At 54.7% G+C, this 20,275-nt stretch overlaps 7 protein-coding genes across 7 annotated transcripts; 3 read left to right on the plus strand and 4 right to left on the minus strand.

Moving 5' to 3' along the window:
* Window positions 1–2,069, minus strand: PG997_006117 (uncharacterized protein; the record flags this gene model as incomplete). The annotated part of the gene is made up of 2 exons (XM_066810432.1): window positions 1–1,376; window positions 1,439–2,069. 2 exons carry the CDS (start codon window positions 2,067–2,069, stop codon window positions 1–3), a joined length of 2,007 nt encoding a protein of 668 aa, XP_066669355.1.
* Window positions 2,070–4,654: 2,585 nt separating this feature from the next.
* Window positions 4,655–5,288, minus strand: PG997_006118 (60S ribosomal protein eL30; the record flags this gene model as incomplete). The annotated part of the gene is made up of 4 exons (XM_066810433.1): window positions 4,655–4,753; window positions 4,925–4,974; window positions 5,042–5,146; window positions 5,213–5,288. The coding sequence occupies 4 exons, from the start codon at window positions 5,286–5,288 to the stop codon at window positions 4,655–4,657; spliced, it is 330 nt and encodes a 109-aa protein (XP_066669356.1).
* Window positions 5,289–5,643: 355 nt separating this feature from the next.
* Window positions 5,644–6,680, plus strand: PG997_006119 (60S ribosomal protein uL16). The gene is made up of 3 exons (XM_066810434.1): window positions 5,644–5,729; window positions 6,002–6,386; window positions 6,442–6,680. Exons 1-3 carry the CDS (start codon window positions 5,685–5,687, stop codon window positions 6,669–6,671), a joined length of 660 nt encoding a protein of 219 aa, XP_066669357.1. The 5' UTR covers window positions 5,644–5,684; the 3' UTR covers window positions 6,672–6,680.
* Window positions 6,681–9,264: 2,584 nt separating this feature from the next.
* PG997_006120 (uncharacterized protein) lies at window positions 9,265–10,998 on the plus strand (the record flags this gene model as incomplete). The annotated part of the gene is made up of 1 exon (XM_066810435.1): window positions 9,265–10,998. One exon carries the CDS (start codon window positions 9,265–9,267, stop codon window positions 10,996–10,998), a length of 1,734 nt encoding a protein of 577 aa, XP_066669358.1.
* Window positions 10,999–12,574: 1,576 nt separating this feature from the next.
* Window positions 12,575–15,809, plus strand: PG997_006121 (uncharacterized protein; the record flags this gene model as incomplete). The annotated part of the gene is made up of 2 exons (XM_066810436.1): window positions 12,575–13,970; window positions 14,026–15,809. The coding sequence occupies 2 exons, from the start codon at window positions 12,575–12,577 to the stop codon at window positions 15,807–15,809; spliced, it is 3,180 nt and encodes a 1,059-aa protein (XP_066669359.1).
* A 525-nt stretch (window positions 15,810–16,334) lies between these two features.
* PG997_006122 (uncharacterized protein) lies at window positions 16,335–17,616 on the minus strand (the record flags this gene model as incomplete). Its single annotated transcript, XM_066810437.1, has 3 exons — window positions 16,335–17,181; window positions 17,257–17,429; window positions 17,587–17,616. 3 exons carry the CDS (start codon window positions 17,614–17,616, stop codon window positions 16,335–16,337), a joined length of 1,050 nt encoding a protein of 349 aa, XP_066669360.1.
* Window positions 17,617–19,196: 1,580 nt separating this feature from the next.
* On the minus strand, window positions 19,197–20,237 carry PG997_006123 (uncharacterized protein; the record flags this gene model as incomplete). Its single annotated transcript, XM_066810438.1, has 2 exons — window positions 19,197–19,354; window positions 19,433–20,237. The coding sequence occupies 2 exons, from the start codon at window positions 20,235–20,237 to the stop codon at window positions 19,197–19,199; spliced, it is 963 nt and encodes a 320-aa protein (XP_066669361.1).
* Between the last annotated feature and the right edge of the window lie 38 nt (window positions 20,238–20,275).

A 20,275-nucleotide genomic window follows, 5' to 3' on the forward strand; every position in this document is an offset into this window, starting at 1 on the left:
CTATTCCTTGATGCTTTCGCTCGCACCGCCCTCACTGGCCGCCCTGTTGGCCAGAGCCGACTGCGCCCAGCCGAACCAGCTGGCACGCTTGTTCTGCTCCGGGGCTGGGGCGTTCTCCTGAACCAGTCGTAGGGGCCGAGGCTTGTTGCCCGCAAAGGTAGCGTGGCCGCCCTTGCTCTCACTGTGGCCTGACCCGATAGTGCGCGGTGGGCTCTGGCTCGCGCTGGTGTTCGACGCGTCGCCGCCGGCACTCTCGCCGGAGACACTGCTAGTCTCGCTGCGCATGCCCGGGAAGTTGCCCGCTGTAGGGGCGCTGTTGCCCATGGACGCGGCCCGCGGTGTGCCGGCACCGCTGAAGAACTGGGCGCTGTTACGGCCCGCGGACAGTGTTGGTGACATAGGTCCATCGGGTCCCTTGTACATGGCGTTCACGATGCCGGCAGCGCCGATGATCTGTTCGCTCATAGGACGGCCTGGTTGACGGCGCGAGGAAGCCGACCGGGCGAGGCCAATGGGGATGCTAGGTGCGGTATCCGGGTCGTGGTGGGCAGTGTTGGTAGAGGGTATGAAACTCATTGGTCGAGGACGGCGAGCGCCGGGAGCCATTGCTGGGGGAGGACTGTTGCCCATGGCAGACTTGGCGCGAGCCAAGAAAGAGGCCCCTGGGTGCTGGCTATCCAGAGGGGTGGTCGGCAGTTCTTTGTTAACGTTTGCACCGGCGGACTTGGGATCAGATGACTGGTCCAGAATGTGCTCAAATTCCTGGTGTTGGAGGAGACGCTCGATGATCTTGTTGATGTACAACGTGAGAGCCTTGTTCTGATCCTTCATCGCACGAATCTCGCCCTCAAGGCGACGCTGGTGCTCTCCGTCGTCTACCGTGGAAACGGCCAAGTCATCCGCAGCATCGCCAAGCTCATCTGCGAGGCTGGCACCGAGAGAGGAAGAGGCATTGTTGTTGTTGTTGGTGTTGTTGGGCTCGGCAGGTGCTTCGCCACCGGTACTGGAGCGGCCCTCCAAGGCGCTCAATGCGTCTTGGTTGGCAGAGACGCCCATATAGCTGAAATCGCCCTTGCCAAAATCTCCGTGCAGGGTCTTCTCCTGCAGAAGCAGCTGGTAAGACTCGTTATCCTCCATGAGGCGTGCATTAGCCATGCGCGCCTCCATCAATAAGCGCTCGACCTCATGCAGGCGCCCGCCCCCTTGGTTTTCGGACTCAACAAGCTTAATCTGAGCTTCAGCTAGCTCGAGTCGGAGTGATTCAATCAACTTGTCCTTTTGAAGAAGCAGCTTCGAGTTGTTCCTCGAATCACTGCGCTGGACTGAAGACGGCGGAGCGAAGTTCCCGCTCTCTACCGTCGGAGATGAATTATTTGCTGAGAAGGGTGACCTGTTAGTCTTTGCGCCAAGTATGGGGTACACATGGGATTATACTTACATTGTCTCGAGGGTCGATACTCATCATCCACATTCCTCTGGTTAATGGTATCCTTAAGCCTGTTGATGACGGACTGCATCTCTTCCTCACGGTTGGACATTTCTTCCTTCTCCTTAAGCATGGAGCTTCGCTCGGCCTCGTATATGGTTTCCATTTCGCGCATCTGCCTTGCCGACTCGCGCTTTTCATTTCGAAGGGCTTCGATTTGCTCTTCACTTTCATGCACCCGCTCTTCGAACTTGGCCTGCTCTTTCAAAGTCTCGTCAAGTCGCGACTGCAGGACCTCAGCCTGTTTCCTGAACTGCTCCGACGTAGCGTCTGCTTTTTCTAATCTGACCTTCAGATCGTCGATGAGTGCGACCGTCTCCGCACGTGCGGCTTCGTCGACCTCGTTAGAAGAGATGCTCAGCGAGGAGGACTGGCGATGGGCGGCAGCCGCCCGTGCAGAAACGGGAGTACCGCTTCTGATGGATCGGTTCCTGGAGGGCGTGGTGTTCAGGCCAGCCGCAGCAGGGGACACCGGGGCCGTGGTACGCGGTGTGCTGCGCGAGGCGGCTCTATCAGCAGAGGGGCTGCTATCGGGCAGGCGTCCAATACCCGCGGAAGGGGGTTTCTTCGTGACGGCCGACATTTTTAAAACACGACAACTGCCAAAGCGAACGTGTGTGTGTGTGGGGGGGGGTATATGCGTGTTGTGATGGGGGAATGGTATCACTGTCTCGGATCGCGAGTACGGCGTTCCGTTGGTTGGCCGGTTGTTGCAAAACTAAAAGGTAGAAGTGTATATATATGGCGGTCAAAGAACGGCAGCAAAGTTGGCTGGCGTTTTGGGGGGTGTAAGAGAGAAAGAAGGGAAGGGGGAGAAAACGTTGATGTTTGGTTGCTATGTCAATGTTGAAGAATGTTGGAACGGGCAGGCCAATGTTCTCCTTTGCGATTTGCTCGTGCTCGTGCTCTGGGGGCCCTTGACCTGGCTTTGGGTTGGACTTGGAGACTGGGCTTGGGGGGGACTTTGCAGGAGGAAGTAATGGGATTGTAATTGAATGCAATGCACCCGACTTTTGGTGTGACCGTACAGACGTTGCCGCAACGTTAGTCCGTTCTTAGCTCTAGCCCAGTAGCGCGATGTGGGCTATTTTTGTGAAGTTCTGGGTACTGGCCTGGGTACAGGTCTGGGTACTGGCCAGGGCTGGGTGGAGGTGGATGGATGGCGCTCCGGTTCGGGATGTCTGGGTGTCTGTGTTGCCGTACCTCATGTACCCAACACGCACTTGCCGAGCATAAGGTTCTGTTATGTCAGGAATGATGTAGCCCTCCGTATTCGAATTGCGTTTGCCTGCTCCTTTTCGTCCGTTATGGTGGCGTTATGCGAAAGCGCGACGGGCTGGCAGGGTCGGGCGTATGGATGGAGGCTGGAGCGAGAGGTACAGAAAGCAATAGAGTCTGGTACGTATCCAGTCTTCCTCAGCTGCCAGTCCACGCTAGCTGCGCAACTCCGATATATTTAACACTTGAGCGGTGTCAGAAACTGGAAGGAGGATTGGCTGACAACTCTCGATCCAAGCATGTCAGTCGGCTCGACTCAGCCACTTCGGTGCGATTAATCCAGTTTCGAATCCAACGCTTAAGTAGGGCGTGCAGTCGCTTTGCTCTGTTCTGCTCTGTTCTGCTCTGCGCTGGTGCTGAGTGGCAGCTGGGCTCGAATTGCCGTGTACAGTAGTAGTAGCAAGACCCTGAAACTTGATCGGCCTATAACGGAGGTAATCTCGCTGCCCTTTGGGTTGCACTTGGGAAGCAAATCGAGATTGGTATTGTTAGAAACGGAATGCTCAGAGTCTCAGGAAAAATGCGAACGAGACGGGACAAGATATTAGTTCTTCAATCCCATGGTGCTGCGCTGGCGTACACAACAAACATTGTTTTCCTCCCGCCTCCCGCTTGCCTATCACCGACTTTCCAGGACCCTGGAATCAGACTGGATCGGGTTGGGATCGTGTGGTCGTTTTGATCCACAAGTCCAGACCGGCAATTTACTGTCCCTTGGCTGCTTGGGGAGTCGTTGAAACATCCTGGACCTCTTAATGCCTGGACAGCCCGAAGATGGGAATCGTTTCTCCCCGTGCCCTGTCTGCCTGTCCTCGGCGTGTCCCTCCTATTCTGGAACCCAAGTGGAAACAATTCGCAGACACTATAGCAATGTTATATTACACCCTGAGCAGCAATCTCCATGTTCATGCCTCGCCCTGTACGTGCCACGCTGCCTGGCGCCCCATCACGTGAACGCAAGGCCCCACAAATTCTGTCTCCTGAGCTACCCTACTCGTACTAGCGACTTCACTGGCAGGCTCACCACGAGATTCTCCAGCTTGGAATCTGCCCCTGGCGGACATGCCCCAAGTGTTCATGTACGCTGTATGTAATCGAAAGGGGTATCCGAGTTTGGAATTGCTCAACGATCGTTGCTCCGTGGCGGGCGGCATCCATAGTACTAGTGGGATACGTCCAAAAAAGAGCGCGTTTGCATGAACTTGATTTTAGGTTCCGCTCGGATCACTGCGAGCAGCCAGTAAGGGGATAGCTGACGGCGATGAGAAAGCTGGCATCGGAACATTTATATTTCACGCATCGCCTTTGAAGATGCATCAGACATCTTCCCTTGATTGCCAAATGGCAACTACGAGTGCGGCCCGTAAATGGAGCGTCTTGCCTGCTTCGGCCAGATCTTCGGACGGTGAGGGCTTGTGCCGCGTGGGACACCCCTTCGTCACCCAAGTTCCAGCATATTCTGAAGTATCCTACCTTCTCCATATTACAGGCTGTAGGTTGGCAAAAGGGGATAAAATCCTCCGCGCCCGGGGAGATGCCGAGGTCTACGGAGTGCACGAAATTGCCCACGAGAGGGCCAAAACCAGGATATCCATCACCACGGACTACGTATTGGCATAACACCCAGGCACATTGAGGGGTACAGCATAAAACTCCATTTGGGTATCACTTTGTGTGTCATTTGCTGACAACAGGAGCATTGTCCAGTTCGACGCTCGGTATCAGATTGTGACTAACTAATCGAGATGCATCCTAGACGTAGGAGATCGTAAAGCCTTGCAAAACTGCAAGCAAATAATTTTTGGCCCCTTTGACCGGTTGGCATGAGGGCATGACTTTTAACCCAGACCGTAACCCTAACGCCGATGAATGAACACGTTGTCGTCAAATCTAAGACTGCTGGTCGGCCAGAATGTCAGAGTCACCGGCATCCAGAATGGCCATGGTCGAGCAGCGGAAAAGCTTTCCGCAGGCAGTACCGAGCTCAATCTGTTCAAGGGGTGGTTTGTTAGCCGACTGTTTACCCTCCAAAGTCTACAGGAGACTTTTTTCGCTGGGTTCATGTAGCGAAGGCGTGTATAGCCCGCATAGCATGGAGACTGGGAGAAGTAGCATAGGCTATCACCCATGACTGTACCCAAGGGAGTGGATTGTACTTACGTTGGAGCCAGCGAAGTGGTGCACGGGGACCTTGGACAACATAGAGTAGTCTATCCGACTTCGTTAGTATGTTTTCTTCCAGACGCTGTAAGTGCGGCTTCTTCGGGGATTGCATACATTCGAGTTCCGACTTGCGCAGAGGGGGGGTGTTGCCGGCGATGATGACCAGCTTGGCCTTTCCGGTGCGGAGAGTCTTGAGGGTGCTCTTGTAGCCAAGAGTGACTGGAAGAGGGGAGTCAGTAATGCATATTCCTCATGGCAAATTTGTGTGCGGCGAAGTTCTCGTACCCTTTCCGGACTTGATGACCAGCGCCAACTGCGAGCTCAAGGAGTTCGAGTCCTTCTTGTTCTTCTTGATGGCCATTGCGACAGTTGGTGACTTGACGGACTTGGTGGGTGGTGAATTATTCTTGTCGTTGCTGAGGATCAAGCTGGACTGGGCAATTCGAGTCGTGATAAAACCAGGTCGGAAAAAAGTCCAGGTAGGGTCGGAGCGTGGGGTACCAAAATTCGGGCAAAGGGTAAGAGCAGCCCTAAGTCTCCACTAAAACCAGCTGTGGTTGAGCCAATCACAGCTGCCGGGCCGCCACTTCGGAGTTTGTCATTTGATTTCAAATCACCCTAGGAATTCGCCCGCGCAGGCAGTGCACGCATCTATCAATTTTCTGGTGGGTGGACTTCACTTTTCTGACGACTTCAATCAACTTCAACGCCCACCACCAAAACCCCAGATAACGATACATCGCGAAACACCGTCAAGATGGCTCGTCGTCCCGCCCGTTGCTACCGATACTGCAAGAACAAGGTAAGCCTATTCTGATGCCTTGCGAGGATGCTCTGCGCGAAGAAGGAGAAGGACATGGCGGAATTGCGTGGCTTTGTGGGATCTTGCAGGCCAGCAATTTGTGACGCATCCGAGGATCGAGCCAAGTTGAAGATGGGAATATCTTCTTCCTACTTCGACCTGCGCACAACCCGACGGTGTCTCATTCCTTGTCTTTTCCCCCTGCAATCTGCAGTGCGATATTGATGGGTGCAATCCATGGATATTCCAGACACTAATCTGTCATATTCCAGCCGTATCCCAAGTCCCGGTTCAACCGTGGTGTCCCCGACCCCAAGATCCGAATCTTCGATCTTGGCCGCAAGCGCGCCAACGTTGACGACTTCCCTCTCTGCATCCACCTCGTCTCCAACGAGTATGAGCAGCTGAGTTCCGAGGCCCTCGAGGCCGCCCGTATTTGCGCCAACAAGTACCTCGTCAAGTACGCCGGAAAGGAAGGCTTCCATCTCCGTGTCCGTGCCCACCCTTACCACGTCGTCCGTATCAACAAGATGTTGTCTTGCGCTGGTGCCGATAGACTGCAGACTGGTATGCGTGGTGCCTGGGGTAAGCCCAACGGTACCGTTGCCCGTGTCAACATCGGCCAGATTCTCTTCAGCTGTCGCACCCGTGACTCCAGTAAGCATTACCACCTTGACTATCCCAAATATCACATGCTAACGTAAACTACCAGACCGTGCCATCGCTCTCGAGGCTCTCCGCCGCTCCCAGTACAAGTTCCCCGGTCGCCAGAAGATCATTGTCTCCAAGAACTGGGGCTTCACTCCCCTCCGCCGCGAGGAGTACCTGGAGAAGAAGGCCGCTGGCCGCGTCAAGGTTGACGGTGCCTACGTTCAGTTCCTCTCCAACAAGGGCTCTCTGGCTGAGAACATGAAGCGATTCCCCGAGGCCTTCAGCGCTTAAGAATGGATTCAGTTATCATGAGCAATGGGAAATGGATTGGCGTTTAATTCGGCTACTGAATAGCACTGTGTAACGACAGTCAATCGAGGATCTTTGCATTTGCAAACACAAACAAAACACTTGATACTCATGGACCTTCTTCGGATGCTGCTTTACAACGTGACTTGGGTGCTACTGTTTGAATCGTGTGAACCCGGTAATCGGGATTACAGTCCGAGTGCCACCTGTGCTTGACACCAGAGTGCTCTGAGCATGCCCGAGCCCTCCAGTTCGTCATCCCGTATGTACGAATGTAGTTATAATGCCTGTAATCGCCATGGCTTTCTCCATTCGATAGTTCCTTGGAGAACCAGACCTAACTCCGGTCGGTAGAGCTACGTAATGGGGATCCGTCCAAGGTCCAAGGGGATACATACGAGTCCGCTGAACTCCTGTCCATCACAGATCGTAGTGGGGATTGACCGTACCGATGGGCAAACCAAAGTCATCGATATAACTGCAGCAAAGCAGAGAGGGCTGCTAGCATCTGGCTTGGTTAAAGCCATGCGCGGACGGGATCTCGCCCAACCGTCTCTAAAGGTAGCCAGATAGCCGGCCTTCCTCCCTGCAACCGGCTTGTTGACCGTGTTTTTATTCGAGGAGTATCGCCATCAACTGGTTTGCCGCCGACACGTTTTGGTAATTATATGTTAGTAACGTGACATATGTGTAGTACATAATAGTCCAAACGTACTAAGACGTAGGTTTGCGATGATGCAGAGGACAGACTATCTATGCAAAGCCGGCTTTCGCACCGGTCATTTGAGTCATGTAGAGTGGCATTCGAGCCTAGGGTGCTGGAAACCTCCCAGCCATCATGATATCGATTGACGAATCACGTAAAGGGCTTCTAACGGTCGATTCTCTGCTACTATTTTTCACTCCTTGGGCTCTTGGGGCCAGGATGGCAGTGGGTAGATGGCATTGGTTTGGGGGGGGGGTCGATCTACGCGCAACAAATCCAGGATATGCTTTTATCAAGGCTACCGCTGCTGTGCTACGTTCGTCCCAAATTCAGCCCCGAGATCGGTTGATGTTGCGTAGAATTCCGGCACCACTTCCTTGCTCAACCGATTGATATGACCGACCAGCTTGGGGTCATTTGGGAGCGACCGTTGAAGGTACCTCGGTAACTAGTGGTGAACCCTTGAGAGGATCCAGGGAGCAACAAGCTTTCGAGGCGCCGCAAGCGAATGTGCCAGACCATGACTGATGGCTTGACAGTTGGGCTATGTACGTACAAAGCCTCCAATGTTATTGTATTTGCTAAGGCATGTCGAGAAAAGACCACGGCTGGCCGCGTCGTCCATACTCGAATTCTGCAGGCTGCATACCTACTCCGTACGATGTCTGGACATATTTTACGATGGATGGCGCGGTTTACCATTCTACATAGCATGTAAGATCAGACTCTATTACGTGCTCTCCAGCTAGCTGCCCAGCAAAACATGCACGAATAACAGCAGTTGTTGGGCGGAGAAGTTGGGGCTTGGCCATTGATGGCCGGCTGGACGGGTGCATGGTATCGGAATCTCCTAGCAGAATGACACCTGCATTGAACCATTGAACGGATTGGACAGCGAAGCGGTCCAGTTTCTTGACAACTCACGCATATTATTGTGTAAATATGTACCTATCTTGCATGCCATGGACGTATGTAGCCTTCACCAGTATGTATCGTAAGACAGGGAGAGTGGTAGGATATAGAAACGAAATGAAATGACCGTGTTCGAACAAGGTAGAGAGAGGCTGTAGTACTTGCCTGTCGTTGATGCGGCACATCGTCAATGTATCGGAGGGGACCCCTACGCCTGCGCCTAGTTGGCTGCTAGGTAGATCACACACAACAGACAGGTTGGTGGTTGGGGGCAGGGTATCGTGGTACAAGCCGACCGCCACTTCACTAAAGGAGGTGAAGTCACTCGCGCAAAACGAGGGCCCAGCTCAGGCCCAGCTGACCCCGTTCCGTCATTGGATCCCTGGCCTTTTTTTCTTCTTTGCGCTGCCTCTTCCCGTTCGTTCCAACAGGAATGACGGCCCCCGCAGGCCAGCCCAAGTACACCAGACCGGTTTGTTGGTACTCGATGGCCAGCTAGCCACTCCATGCGATTCGTTCGAGATATGCAGGCCGCGCCGTCCTCGTTATCTATCACCCCCGGCCTGGTTGCATTGCAGTACAGTATGAGGCATTCAGCTGTCTTACCTGCAGGATAACTCGCTCAAACCCAACCTGCACGACGTGTTTTGTTTCTATTCTGGCTTGCAGCTGTCCCAGCCTTAATAAGTTCTACCCATTAGCGTGACCCCTCCATCCAAGAACCCGTGTCTCTGTTCCATATCATTTGCTCCGTCAAACTCGACTTCTCGCTCTCGTCTGGACTCTTTGTGTGCATATAACCCAGCGCCGACGAGCCTTTGTCCAGCTTGCTCTGATCAAGACCACGCCTTTTCATCCCACCTGAACCTTTGGTACTGAGCGCGCGACCGCTGGGTCTCGGACCAGTGGGACATATCGCACGCAGTACAGTACAGTACCTCGAGCCGCGCTGCTGTCATGGCGTTCCACCAACCAACCCACCAGCCTATACCACGGCCTTACCGCTCTGTCGACGAGGACGACACGCAACCGGCTTCTCAAGCCATCCCTCAAGCCGTTGAAGAATCACAAACATGGGTTCTGTTCTCGCCCGAAACCGATGCCGGGACTACCACGTCCTATCTCACTACCACACACCAGACCAAGTCCACACCCGGGCGCTCGCAACTAAGCGACCTGGGCAGTATCCACTCAGTTGTGCGATCGCAGAACAGTATCGATCAGCACCATTCCGCCAGTCTTATCGATGATTTGGACGCAGACGAGGATGAGGACGAAGACGCAGAACTGGACAGCCTAGACAGTCATCTTCCAGAATTCCGTACGGTGCCTAACTTCGCCAACCATCATGCTGATGGTGTCGCCCAGTCGACACCTGTGCTGCCTGCCCACGATGGCTTGGGCTCGTTTCGCCTGGATCATGAGGGGATAGGGCAGGATATGCAGGATAGGCTGTATGCCTTTGAACAGTACAATCCTCGCAGAATAAAGAGGCGCCGAGAAAGCCAGGAGTTGGCCCAGGCAGAGTTGATGGGCGAGGAATGCGATATCGATAAGATGCAACGCATAGAATCGTGGAGGTTGGAACACAGCCGTTTCCTGCTCGAAGAAATACAAAAGGAAACCCGGCGTCGACGCTCAGCAGTCAGTGCTCTCCATGTCCAGGAAGCGGGACGGAGCCTGGAGGAGCCAGTAGTGCCCGAAGCCAACGCGATAGACGACGTGGACCACAGTGAGGCATGGCACGACGAGCATGCGAGCGTGTTCGCGAGTGAACCCGAGGGTGCGTGGAGTCGCATCACGCGAAAGGTCATACGGGATCTCTTGGGCATCGACGACAGGGTATTGTCAGTGCTGTTTGGCGACGCTTTACCAGATGAAGATGATTTATCCTCTACGCCGAAGATGTCAAGAATATTACGGGACGATACGGGCGACATTTCCTCGAGTAACCTGGCCGAGTCTACCTGGCAACTTCGTTTACTTGAGCGCATAGCCCGAGAGCTTGGATCGTTTGTCCATCAGTTATCTGAGCATCCAGGGGCATTTTCGACCTTTTCACGGATACAGCAGATGCCAATTCCATACGCTGGGCTGCCACCAATACCCGAGACGGCAAATGATGCTTCACAGGCGTCGATAGCTCGCGATGCATCTGCTGTATTGCCCGAGTTCAAACCCACCTTGGCACATCAGTCGCAGCCAATAAGCATTCCCCAGGCCCAAGCTGCGGCCACTGCAAGCCAAGAAACCTCCCAAATTCAAGGCGATAACACTGCCAGCACGACGTTCACCAAAGAGGAGTGGGAACAAGATCTGGACATCAGGCTGGTGTTCCGGTATCTGCGGTCACGATTCTTGTCCCGCCCCAGCTCAGGGGGTGTGTCGGGGAGCTCGCACCTTGCCACTTCCAGCACAGTAGATGCGGCAGCCAAAGCGGCGAGGGTGCGTCAACATCATCCTTTGGTATCCAGGTCCCGCCCCACCGAGCGACGTGCGTTCAGAGCCAGTACACCTACCAGCCCGGTGCATTATAGGCACGCCTCGAGTTGCGCCAGCCAGAGCACGCGCAGATCAGTCCGCAAGAGCAGCTGTTCATCTCGGCATTACTGGGATGTCGGCGCGGGCTCTGTAGGTACCGGGTCCTTGATTGCGGCGGCAGGCCCCATGGGCAGTTGGGGCGAGATTTGAAGAGACATATGAGATTTATATTGTACGATACTATGACAACATACGAGCAATTTGTACTATATACCCACCATATTCAGACATCAGACGTCAGACATGAGCTACGTTGGGCACAGGAATAGTCATCTCGGTGTACATAAGGATAGACGCTTTTCCAGAATAGGATACTTATCAACACTGGCATCATCTACAGGTCATTCGTTCCAGAGCAATGTGATATGAACGAGATACTCCGGGGCAAGATGTGCTTCGATAGCGCCAGGAATAGTAAATGGAAGGCAACCATGGTCGACGTAGATATGGACATGTAGAGATCCTCCGCAGCCAGCAATTTTCCCGATCGCCTTGCGTATGGGCAGAATGAGGCGTCCATGTTTCGGGTGGACGGACAACCATGAAAGGGCCAAGTATCTTCCGTGAACGGCTTCCAGATATTTGCAACCAAAATCGGGGCAGTGAGATGAGTCGGAGCACACGTCCAATACACGGCTACAACTACAAGTAAAGTGCAAGGTGGTGGGTAAGACATGCTAACCTCTCTTCCCGCCTTGTCATGTTTGCTCGGACACTGAGCAGGGGACTCGCCGAGTCTATCGCAAGGTCTATCATCCAATGAGGGCGCTGCCGCTTCACCCAGCGCGTCTAGCCAGACCGCACATGATTCGCCGATGCCCTGACGCGTAAAGTGGGCAGCGGGCGAGGAGGAGAATGACTCTCCCCCTCCATCAGCCCCCATGTTCATGTTCCCTCTGCGCATCACACAGCGGCAGAGGTGCCTGTGAATGCCTGATTTCTCCAACGACCTGCTACCGTAATTGGGCGACCGTACAGGACCAGGCCTACCACACCTCGAATGGGGAGAAGAGTCATATGTACATGTATATTTAGTGCTGTTCAGGTGCGACTGGCTCAGCTGTGTCTGAGAGCCCACCCCGAGTTTGAGCTCGAGCTCGAACTCGATAGCTCGACTCTTTTCCCTCTTCAATACTTCAACATTCTCCACACAAAATCGCTTGTACCGTCACCGTCACAGCCAAAGCAATTCACCTCCCCCGACCTGCAACCTCCAAACCCCACCAACAACTTTCCTGTAGCCAATTGCCATCTCAGGCGCCTCACTTTCGCAACCTCATCGTTCGCTGTCGCAACTTGTTCATTTGCTCTGCCTGATATTGTAACGCGTGCACTACTTGTTGCCTTCTGTATACTGCTGTATTTAAACCACGACTCGCCCCATCATCTACTGCCATTGGTATAACCTGTCTGCTACAGTCAGTTCTTACCTGTTTCCCCCGTGATAGCGAAAACATTGCGACCAACCTTAAAAAACGCGGGCAACTCCTAGATGTATACTAACTTCGCAATCGCAGTGCCATGTACTAGATCCCTCTGGTCGCGCGACCCAGCTGAGTCTGGTCAGAGTCGCTTTGGTCTTCTTCGAAATCCTCATCTCACGCTACCGGTGCGTGTATAAACGACACCAATTCCCGCCGACCGCCAATCGCGCTTCCGTCACCTACTTTACACACTGTTGTCGACCACTGCCGATGCTCGCGACTCCTGAGCGCGCCTCGGCTCAATGGCAGGACCCGCGACCGACTTCACTCTTCCGAGTAACTCTTTCTTCAATATATACACCGATGGAGGCCGAGGACCTCTATCCAGGGTTTCGCCCGCCCCAGCGCCCGCGCCCGCGCCCTCACCCGTGCTGCCGGGTGGGCAGTGCAATTTCGTGGACTTGACCCATGGTGCCAACGGTCCCAAGTGTGGTTGCCGCCGCTTCTGGAGCCGCAGCGTGCTCAACCCACATCCCGTCGGAAGCCCGGCGGGATTTCCTGGATACCCCAATAGCCTGACCATGGGCGCCGGAGTTGACCATGCTTTCTGGTGCATGTGTTCCCACCATGCTTGTTTCCACGACGACGTCCGAGAATCCTTCTCTCAAGGTCCTGCTATGGCTATGACTATGGTACCGTCCGCTGTCGAGCAGGAGAACGAGCGGCCCAGGGCCAGTCGTGAGCCATTGACCCCTGTGATACCGGACCTATCTTTCCCAATGCCACTGTCTTCTGGCCAACCCATGGATTTCCACACTTTCAATGATGGATCATATGCCACGAACTCCAAGGAAACGGGACAAGGTTCTCAGACCCAGGCTGCCACTGTCAATAATGAACCATCGATGCCAGATACACTGGATTGGACAAATCTTATCCAGTCACAGCCTGGAGACCAGGCAAGCCAAATGCCACCAATCCCAAGCCAGTGTGTGTTGCAATCTCAGCCCAGCTCCACGACCTCCTCCGTCCGCCTGAGATATCTCCAGCCGTTTGGTGGCAAAGGACTCCATACACTCAATGGTGCTCGTTCCAGACTTCGTGAGACTCCATTGGAGACCATTCAGGATACTCCCGGTCCGAAAGATAATGCAGTCGAACATAGTGTTGCCGCGTCCAATGATGATTTGCCCACAGTGACCAACACCCCTAGGTCTATCCATCGCACGGAGGAAAGGGATGCCCAATTGCAACCTACAGGGCCACGCCACGGGGAATTCCAGGAACTATCCAGCACCGTACAAGGACATGGCCAGCGTCTGGACAGATTGGAAAACGTATCGTTCACGGAGAACGGCCATGACGAGTGCCACGAGAAGCATGACCATGTGGATTTACGAGTCACCGAGTTAGAGCTTCGTGTTGGGGAGCTGGAGAAGCAGCTGCAAGACAGCAGCAGCGTCGCTACCAGCCGATACCGACATACTGGCGCTGACGACTCTACAGCCAGCGTCGTCTCTGTCGCTACCGGCACAAGTGATCGCAGCCATCTTTACAATGAGCTTCAGGCTCTAAAAGCGGAACTCAGTAATCTGTCTTCTGATCCTACCTATGGCAACCCGTGGGAGCTCGAGGTGGTTTTCCTCCCGTTTCCTCTGAAGGGGGTGTGGATGGAGCCAGGAGAACTCATGAGCCAACGTCTCTCAGGGGCCAGTCATGCCGATGTTGACCAATGGACGCAAATGCCAAATAGTGTCTCCGTCCATGAGCCTCACTCCCCAGGCTTCAACGAATGGGCTGACCCAGATATGGAACTTGAGTGGCTGTTGCCTCGCGCCTGCCCCCCCGGATCGCATGATTGACAAGCGACTGCAAAGTCGTGGTCTTGTGAAAAAGGTTGTGGTACGTGGTCCCGATGCCCACAGTGTACAGCAAGCGATAGCGGCTGCCTTTGGAACTTCGTTCCGGACCGTCTCACGCATTCAATCAAACTTCTATCACGGCTCCAACGTGCACCAGCGGGTGGGCAAGTTCCTTGGTCTGCAACAATCATGGGTGCCCCTACGGAAGGTTCACAAGGACTCACGACTACGGTTCCTGTCGCCGTCCGAGATGATTACACCTGCTATTTGGGACGTTCGGTTTCTCAAATCCAGCGTGGTCATGAAGGCTACAGGTGTCCATCGTCTCTACATCACCCAGCCCGAAGCTTACATCCAAGACCAAGATGCGTACGAGAACGGCTGGAGCTGGCAGAGGCTCAGGGAACTGAGTCGGATATATCCGGACTCCCAAAGCAGTCAGCAAGACGTACCTGAGGCTGACGCTCTAGAGGACTGCTGGGCATTCAATGACAAGCTTGACGAGTCTCCATCGACTCAAAACAGTTTCTCTTCTCTCAGCCTACGTCAAGCAGCACAACCAAGACTCCGATCAACAAGTTTCAGCCCAAGTCCCCAACACTTCTTCACCAGCCATAACGGCCAGTCTCCATCGTTAACTACGGGACGTCGTAGCCGTGCGCCGTCTCCCTTTGTTGCACTAAGAGAGCAGAAGTCGGGGTCCTCGTTGCGTCCACTTAATGTACGCACAACCTCGATGCCACCTGTCCTACCTGGTATCATGTCACCACAGCAAGCCAGGCGTCGCATGGCTTCTGTCGGCTTGGGAAGTGCCCAGCCTTACCCTAACCCTTATGACCGACGCTCTTCACCTCAAGTTGTGCGGGCCAGTGTTAATGCCGCACACTCAATGGCATTTGCGCAGCAAAAGCGACGCCGCGGCACGCGCTCACCATCAGTCCCAATGTCTGCTAGATTCAGGCGTACGCCACGCTACAGCACGGCCAGCCCGAGTCCCGGACCTGCAGGCTTCGGCGCCCCTGGCGCCACCTCGGGCCGAGCCACGACACCATTTTTCTATGCGACTCCTTACAGCAATGCACCTTATGTGGACAACCGACCCAACCAAGGTGTTATGGATGAGGTGGATGAGGATAACAGAGGTAGCGGAACGGATTCGTATGGTGGTGGTAGCGGGGATGACGACGATGAGTCGGACTACGAAGACGACGCCCAGATGCTTGATCTAGGCCATCCCCGCCGGCGGTTTAATACCGACGACGAGACCTGGCAGGGCGCTGCACAAGAGCCGCAGCAGTTCCCATTGCCCGAAGACGAACCGTGGCCTGGCATTGAGGACGAGGATCTTGAAAACAGGGAGCCCGCCCTCAAGGCCGAACACAATGTAGACATCTACGAGGATGAGGACGCCATGAGTGATATCGACTCTCAGATGACCGTGTCTCAAACCACCGAGCAGAGCGAGAGGGGCGTCGAAGGGGAACACGACGATGGAGGCATTGTGGAACTAGCGACTGACCAACACGTTGGTCAAGGGGTGGCAAATGGTGATGCCGAGGTTGCGAGTCAACACAGCAGCGTGCCGAGCGAGTATCCCAGTACTCAACGCGCTTGGAACGATGGTGCTATGGAGTTTGAGGTCTACGAGGACTTAGCCAACAAGAAGAAGACCTGACATGGGCTTCAGCGTTCGTTAGGTGCTGTTGGATTACGAGGATACGACAACGAGTGATGATGCTTGTTTGTTTGTTGTGTTGTGGCATGGCGTTTTTGGCGTTAGCGAGCGTTGCACCGTGTTTCCCCAACTTACTTGAGAGGTAGCAAGTTGGTCTCTCCGCTACTGATGGATATCACCCAGAGTCTCTAGGTGTTTCCTTTTGCCTGTGGTTAATAGCGAGCGGTCTTATAGGGCCTTGGGAGGGTGCTTTGTTGTGGGTTGTGAGCCCAGCACGGCCACTCATGTAATCATCTCATAAGTGTACGGATGGCGGCATTTTATATCGAAAAGGAGACAGAAGACGATTGGATAACATATGGCACCCTGGACAAGGGATATAGTCTCGTATCTAACACTCTCCCCCTACTGCGTTTCATACATCCTGTATGTCTAAGTATTATCTCAGATAGATTTATCGGCTGTTCATAGTTAGTTAGGTATGCTAGCCAAAAATGTACATCTCTACCCTATGAATGAATGGTCTCAAGGGAGTTCTGACGGTCGCTGGTGCGCACGAGGCGCCGCCGGAGAGCTATCGCCGCATAGTTCACTCCTGGGAAGCCCCGCAAGTTCGCTTCTTATTTGATAGTGGCTTTGATGATCCCCCGTGACGACTTCGGGGGCCGAGATGCCCTCGCTTGGGTGGCCGGCTGGATAATACGACGGTGACGCCTGCGACTTCCTCTTTCCCAGTATGCGGCCCAGCCAAGTCCTCCGGGCCGATGCTGCTCCTTGCTGCCCGCCCCATCCATGTCCCTTGGAGTCTGCCGATGCTGAGAGCTCTGGTCGGTCGAGATGCTCGGCGTTGCTGCTGCGTCGATGCCGCCGCTGGCCCAGCATCAGGCCGACGAGCACGGCGAGGATCAGGACCAGGACGGCGCCGACGATGATGCCGGCCGACGCTCCGCTGGATAACCCGTTCGACGTCTTCTGCTGCGCCTCTACTCCTATCTTCGGCGCCCCGGTCGGGTCGGGGAAAAGCGCGCTTATTGATCTCGTCGTCGTCGGTGCTCCCGCCCCGCCCCCAGTAAGACGGAAACTGGACGCCGCCTCTTTCATGACAACGCGCAGCTGGTCCGAGTCGTCCGAGCTGAACTGCGACAGGTCGCCGTCGTTCCACCACATGGTGAAGGGCTGGTAGCGCGCCTCGAGCGCCGTGCTCGTCCGGATCGTCGTCTGGCCGGCCGTGTCGGTTGCGGCGTCCGACAGTAGCAGAGGAAAGCCCGTCGGCGTTGTTAGGGTTAGGGTCTGCGTGCAGAGGTCTGTGGACGTGCCCTGGGTCAACAGCATTATAGTGGCATAGTCAAACTCGCTGATTTCAAGATGAAAACTGTCAGCCGCACAGTATTGTCCTCTCATTTCTCTCATACATATAAGTTTATATATGTGTATTAGCAAAACTAACCTCCGGCAGCATACCCCCTTCCACACAAAGCTCGTCGGCGCCCCTCCCCCCGGCAAGTCGGCATTGCGCGTCCACACCTTGGTCACGGCCTTGAACTCGTGGCCCTCGTAGCAGATGCCGGGGCGTACGCGGCGGCCTTGTTGCACCGGCTCCAGCCGGCCAGCCGCTGCGTGCTGACGAGCAGGTCCTCGTTATTGCTGCCGGTGCCGGTGCCGGGCCCGCCGCCCGGCGCCGCCTTCTGGAGCCACCACTGATCGTGGCAGGCGTCGCCGACGGGCGCGCGCGTCGTCAGCGGGGGCCCGCCGGCGTCGTGGCGGATGGGTCTGTCACCTCGGTCGCGCGGCCTGTGAAGCTGGGCATGTTGCTGCCTCGTGCGGAGAAGGGCACAATAGATGGACGGATGCTTTTGGAACCGGAAAAAACAGAAACATGCCAGACGTCTGCCTGCCAGAGCCGGGAACATACAGACAAACTACTCGTCAAGTGTGATCCAGGACGAAGCGATTGACTATTAGGAGGAGAGACTTCACAGGGATGCCCTTCGCAGTCCTCATCCACTCCCGTATAAGGCAACAACATCAAGAGGGCCTCCTTGCAGCAACATCTTGCCGAATCCCGGAAAGAAGATTTGAGAGAACTCTACGCTGGGGAAGTCAATGCGCAAAACGAGCTTTGAAAGAAGGGATAGACCAGTCGCTAATTGCTCCGGTATCACGGCGCAGAACCGTGGGACGAGACGAATCCCGGTGTTTGCAAAAGCAATAAGACACCACCGTTTGGTTGTCGTTGGCTCTAAACAGCCAAGTGACAATTCAATAACCTTGCCCAGAAAAGTCACGCCAACGCAGCCTTGGCCGCCCCTTGTATACGACTGTACGTAGTTACAACGCAGGTGTGGTGGCACAACGTTTATGCATGGCATAGAATGAGGCTGAGATGTGACGCATCCAACAACAGGGGCCCCTGTAAGCAATCGTGCTGGGATTGGTCCCATGGTGACGGGTGCAAGCCCAGGGCAGGCACGAGAAATATCAGTTGCCAAATTCATAACTCGTGTCCTCATTTCCATCGCATAACCCAAGGACGAAATCCCTAGGTGGTTGTGTGTGTCTGTGTCTGTCTTCTCTATAGTACATTGAACTTCTCGCCCCTTCCGAATTTCCATTCCCCCTTTCGTCCTCTCATGAAATAAATGCAGGTGCATCCAATAACAAATGGCTTTCGAGATTTTACCGCAATAACCCTTCCTCAACCTTCAGGGGTTGACATAATCAAAGAGGTTCAAAATCCTGTCGTAGCCACCTGCCACCTCAGAAAGAAAGGCAAAACGAAAAACAAAAGCTGGGGGGGAATGGGAGGTTCCTTCCTCCTCAAAAGACAAGTGTCAGGGGGCTTAGGAAAGAAAGATCGAATAATGGGGAGTGAAAAGTGAGTGAATGCAATGCCCATGCTCATACGTTTCGCCCCGAGAGGCCATGTCCAACTATCATAGAAACGAGAGTGAAGAAGATCGGAAGAAAATGAAGAAGGAAGGAAAGACGACGGAAAGTGACCTGGATGAAGAATCGGAACCAAGGGGGTATCGCCGCCGGTATGATGATGATGATGATGCTGTCGAGGTGTTGTACGTTCTAGGGAGCTCTTTCCAATGCAGAGACATCGCGGAGACACTATCTAACCCAGCCTGTCTTGTCCTTCTCCCCCTTCTTACCCCCCCTTCTCTTTCTTCAAAGATCTTGTGGACTCGGGAAAATGAAAGGTGAAAGGGGGAAAAGAGAGAAATTCTGCGGAGTGCATCTCAAGAGATTCTATCGTTGCCGCTCTCCTTTTTATTTCCCTTCTTTCGTATAGGCAATCGCGCTGAAAATGTCGTTCACTGGCAACGGGGCCACGTTGTGTCTCATCCAGCAACCAAGAGAGCGCAACCTCGAAGCAGTGGACTAGTCGCCCTTGTTCTCTTCAGTCATACCATCATCGATGTTGCTGAGGGAGGCATATGGGTTGCTGGTAGAAATGACTCGTACCGGCTGGTTCATCACGTGGCCCATAGGAGCCGGGGTCGGAGGTGCAATGGGTCCGAAGGGAGACTTGCTCCAAACTGTAGTCGTCTACCAGTCAGCGGGCGATCTCCTCAAGATTTTCGCGCAAGAAGAAAATGTTATAGAGAGAGACTTACCTAGGGGGCTGTGAGGTAACATTGGATTACCACGCTGATGATGCTGAGACATATTCAGCCCGTGGCCTCCCGGGTTGTTTCCCATGCTGCCGCGGCTGGATGTGCTACCCATCGGATGATCCCCGAATCCATGAGTTGCATCCTCAATACTACCGAAGTTTGGGCGTCGCCAAGCAAGGTTGCCTCCGGGACCTGGTCCACTGTTACCGGCGTGGCCACTTCCCGTAGCTGGAGTACCACCACCACCACCACCACCGGCGCCGCGTCCCCCAAAGCTACCGCCGCCGCCTCGTGTGCTCTCGGGGCCAGCAGCGGCTCTCTCACCAGAAGGACCAGAAGCGGGAGCAGGAGCAGGTCCGGGACCATCTTGTTCGCCGTCTGAAGGGTCACGCTGCCGGGCCAGCTCGGCCTGGTGCTTCTTCCACCAAGCAGGCAGGCCGTGGAAAAGGCCCAGCTGGTGCTGTGTCATCTTGTCGAACGGCATCTCGTGCTTGTATTTGCATCCCTGCTGGGTAAAAGCGCAGACACCCTCGTGAACCCACTTGTCACAGTAGATCTTAGGGCGACGTTGGGGGAACTGCTGCTGCTGCTGAGGCTGATGGTGATGACCATGGCTGACACCGCCTCCGCCTCCTCCACCTTGGTGACCGCCGTGACCATGGCCAGCGTGGTGATGCTGATTGGCAGGGGCGTGCATGGAGCTGCTCAGATCACCCAAGGCACCGCCACCACCGCTCCCCATGGGCTGTCGTGGTCCCTGGTTGTTGGTGAGATTCCGAAGAGGCAGAGGCTGCTGCTGGTCCATGTTCGGGGCTGGGGCCACGGCAGCAGGGCCGCCGGTCG

Source organism: Apiospora hydei, assembly GCF_038363865.1.
Source record: "Apiospora hydei strain CBS 114990 chromosome Unknown utg000005l_segment0_segment0, whole genome shotgun sequence".
Lineage (NCBI taxonomy): Eukaryota > Fungi > Ascomycota > Sordariomycetes > Amphisphaeriales > Apiosporaceae > Apiospora > Apiospora hydei.

Coding starts and splice junctions, on each gene's coding strand:
- PG997_006119 (XM_066810434.1), top strand. CDS start 5,685: ATGGCTCGTCGTCCCGCCCGTTGCTACCGATACTGCAAGAACAAG. Junction 5,730..6,001: donor ACCGATACTGCAAGAACAAG/GTAAGCCTATTC, acceptor GTCATATTCCAG/CCGTATCCCAAGTCCCGGTT. Junction 6,387..6,441: donor CTGTCGCACCCGTGACTCCA/GTAAGCATTACC, acceptor GTAAACTACCAG/ACCGTGCCATCGCTCTCGAG.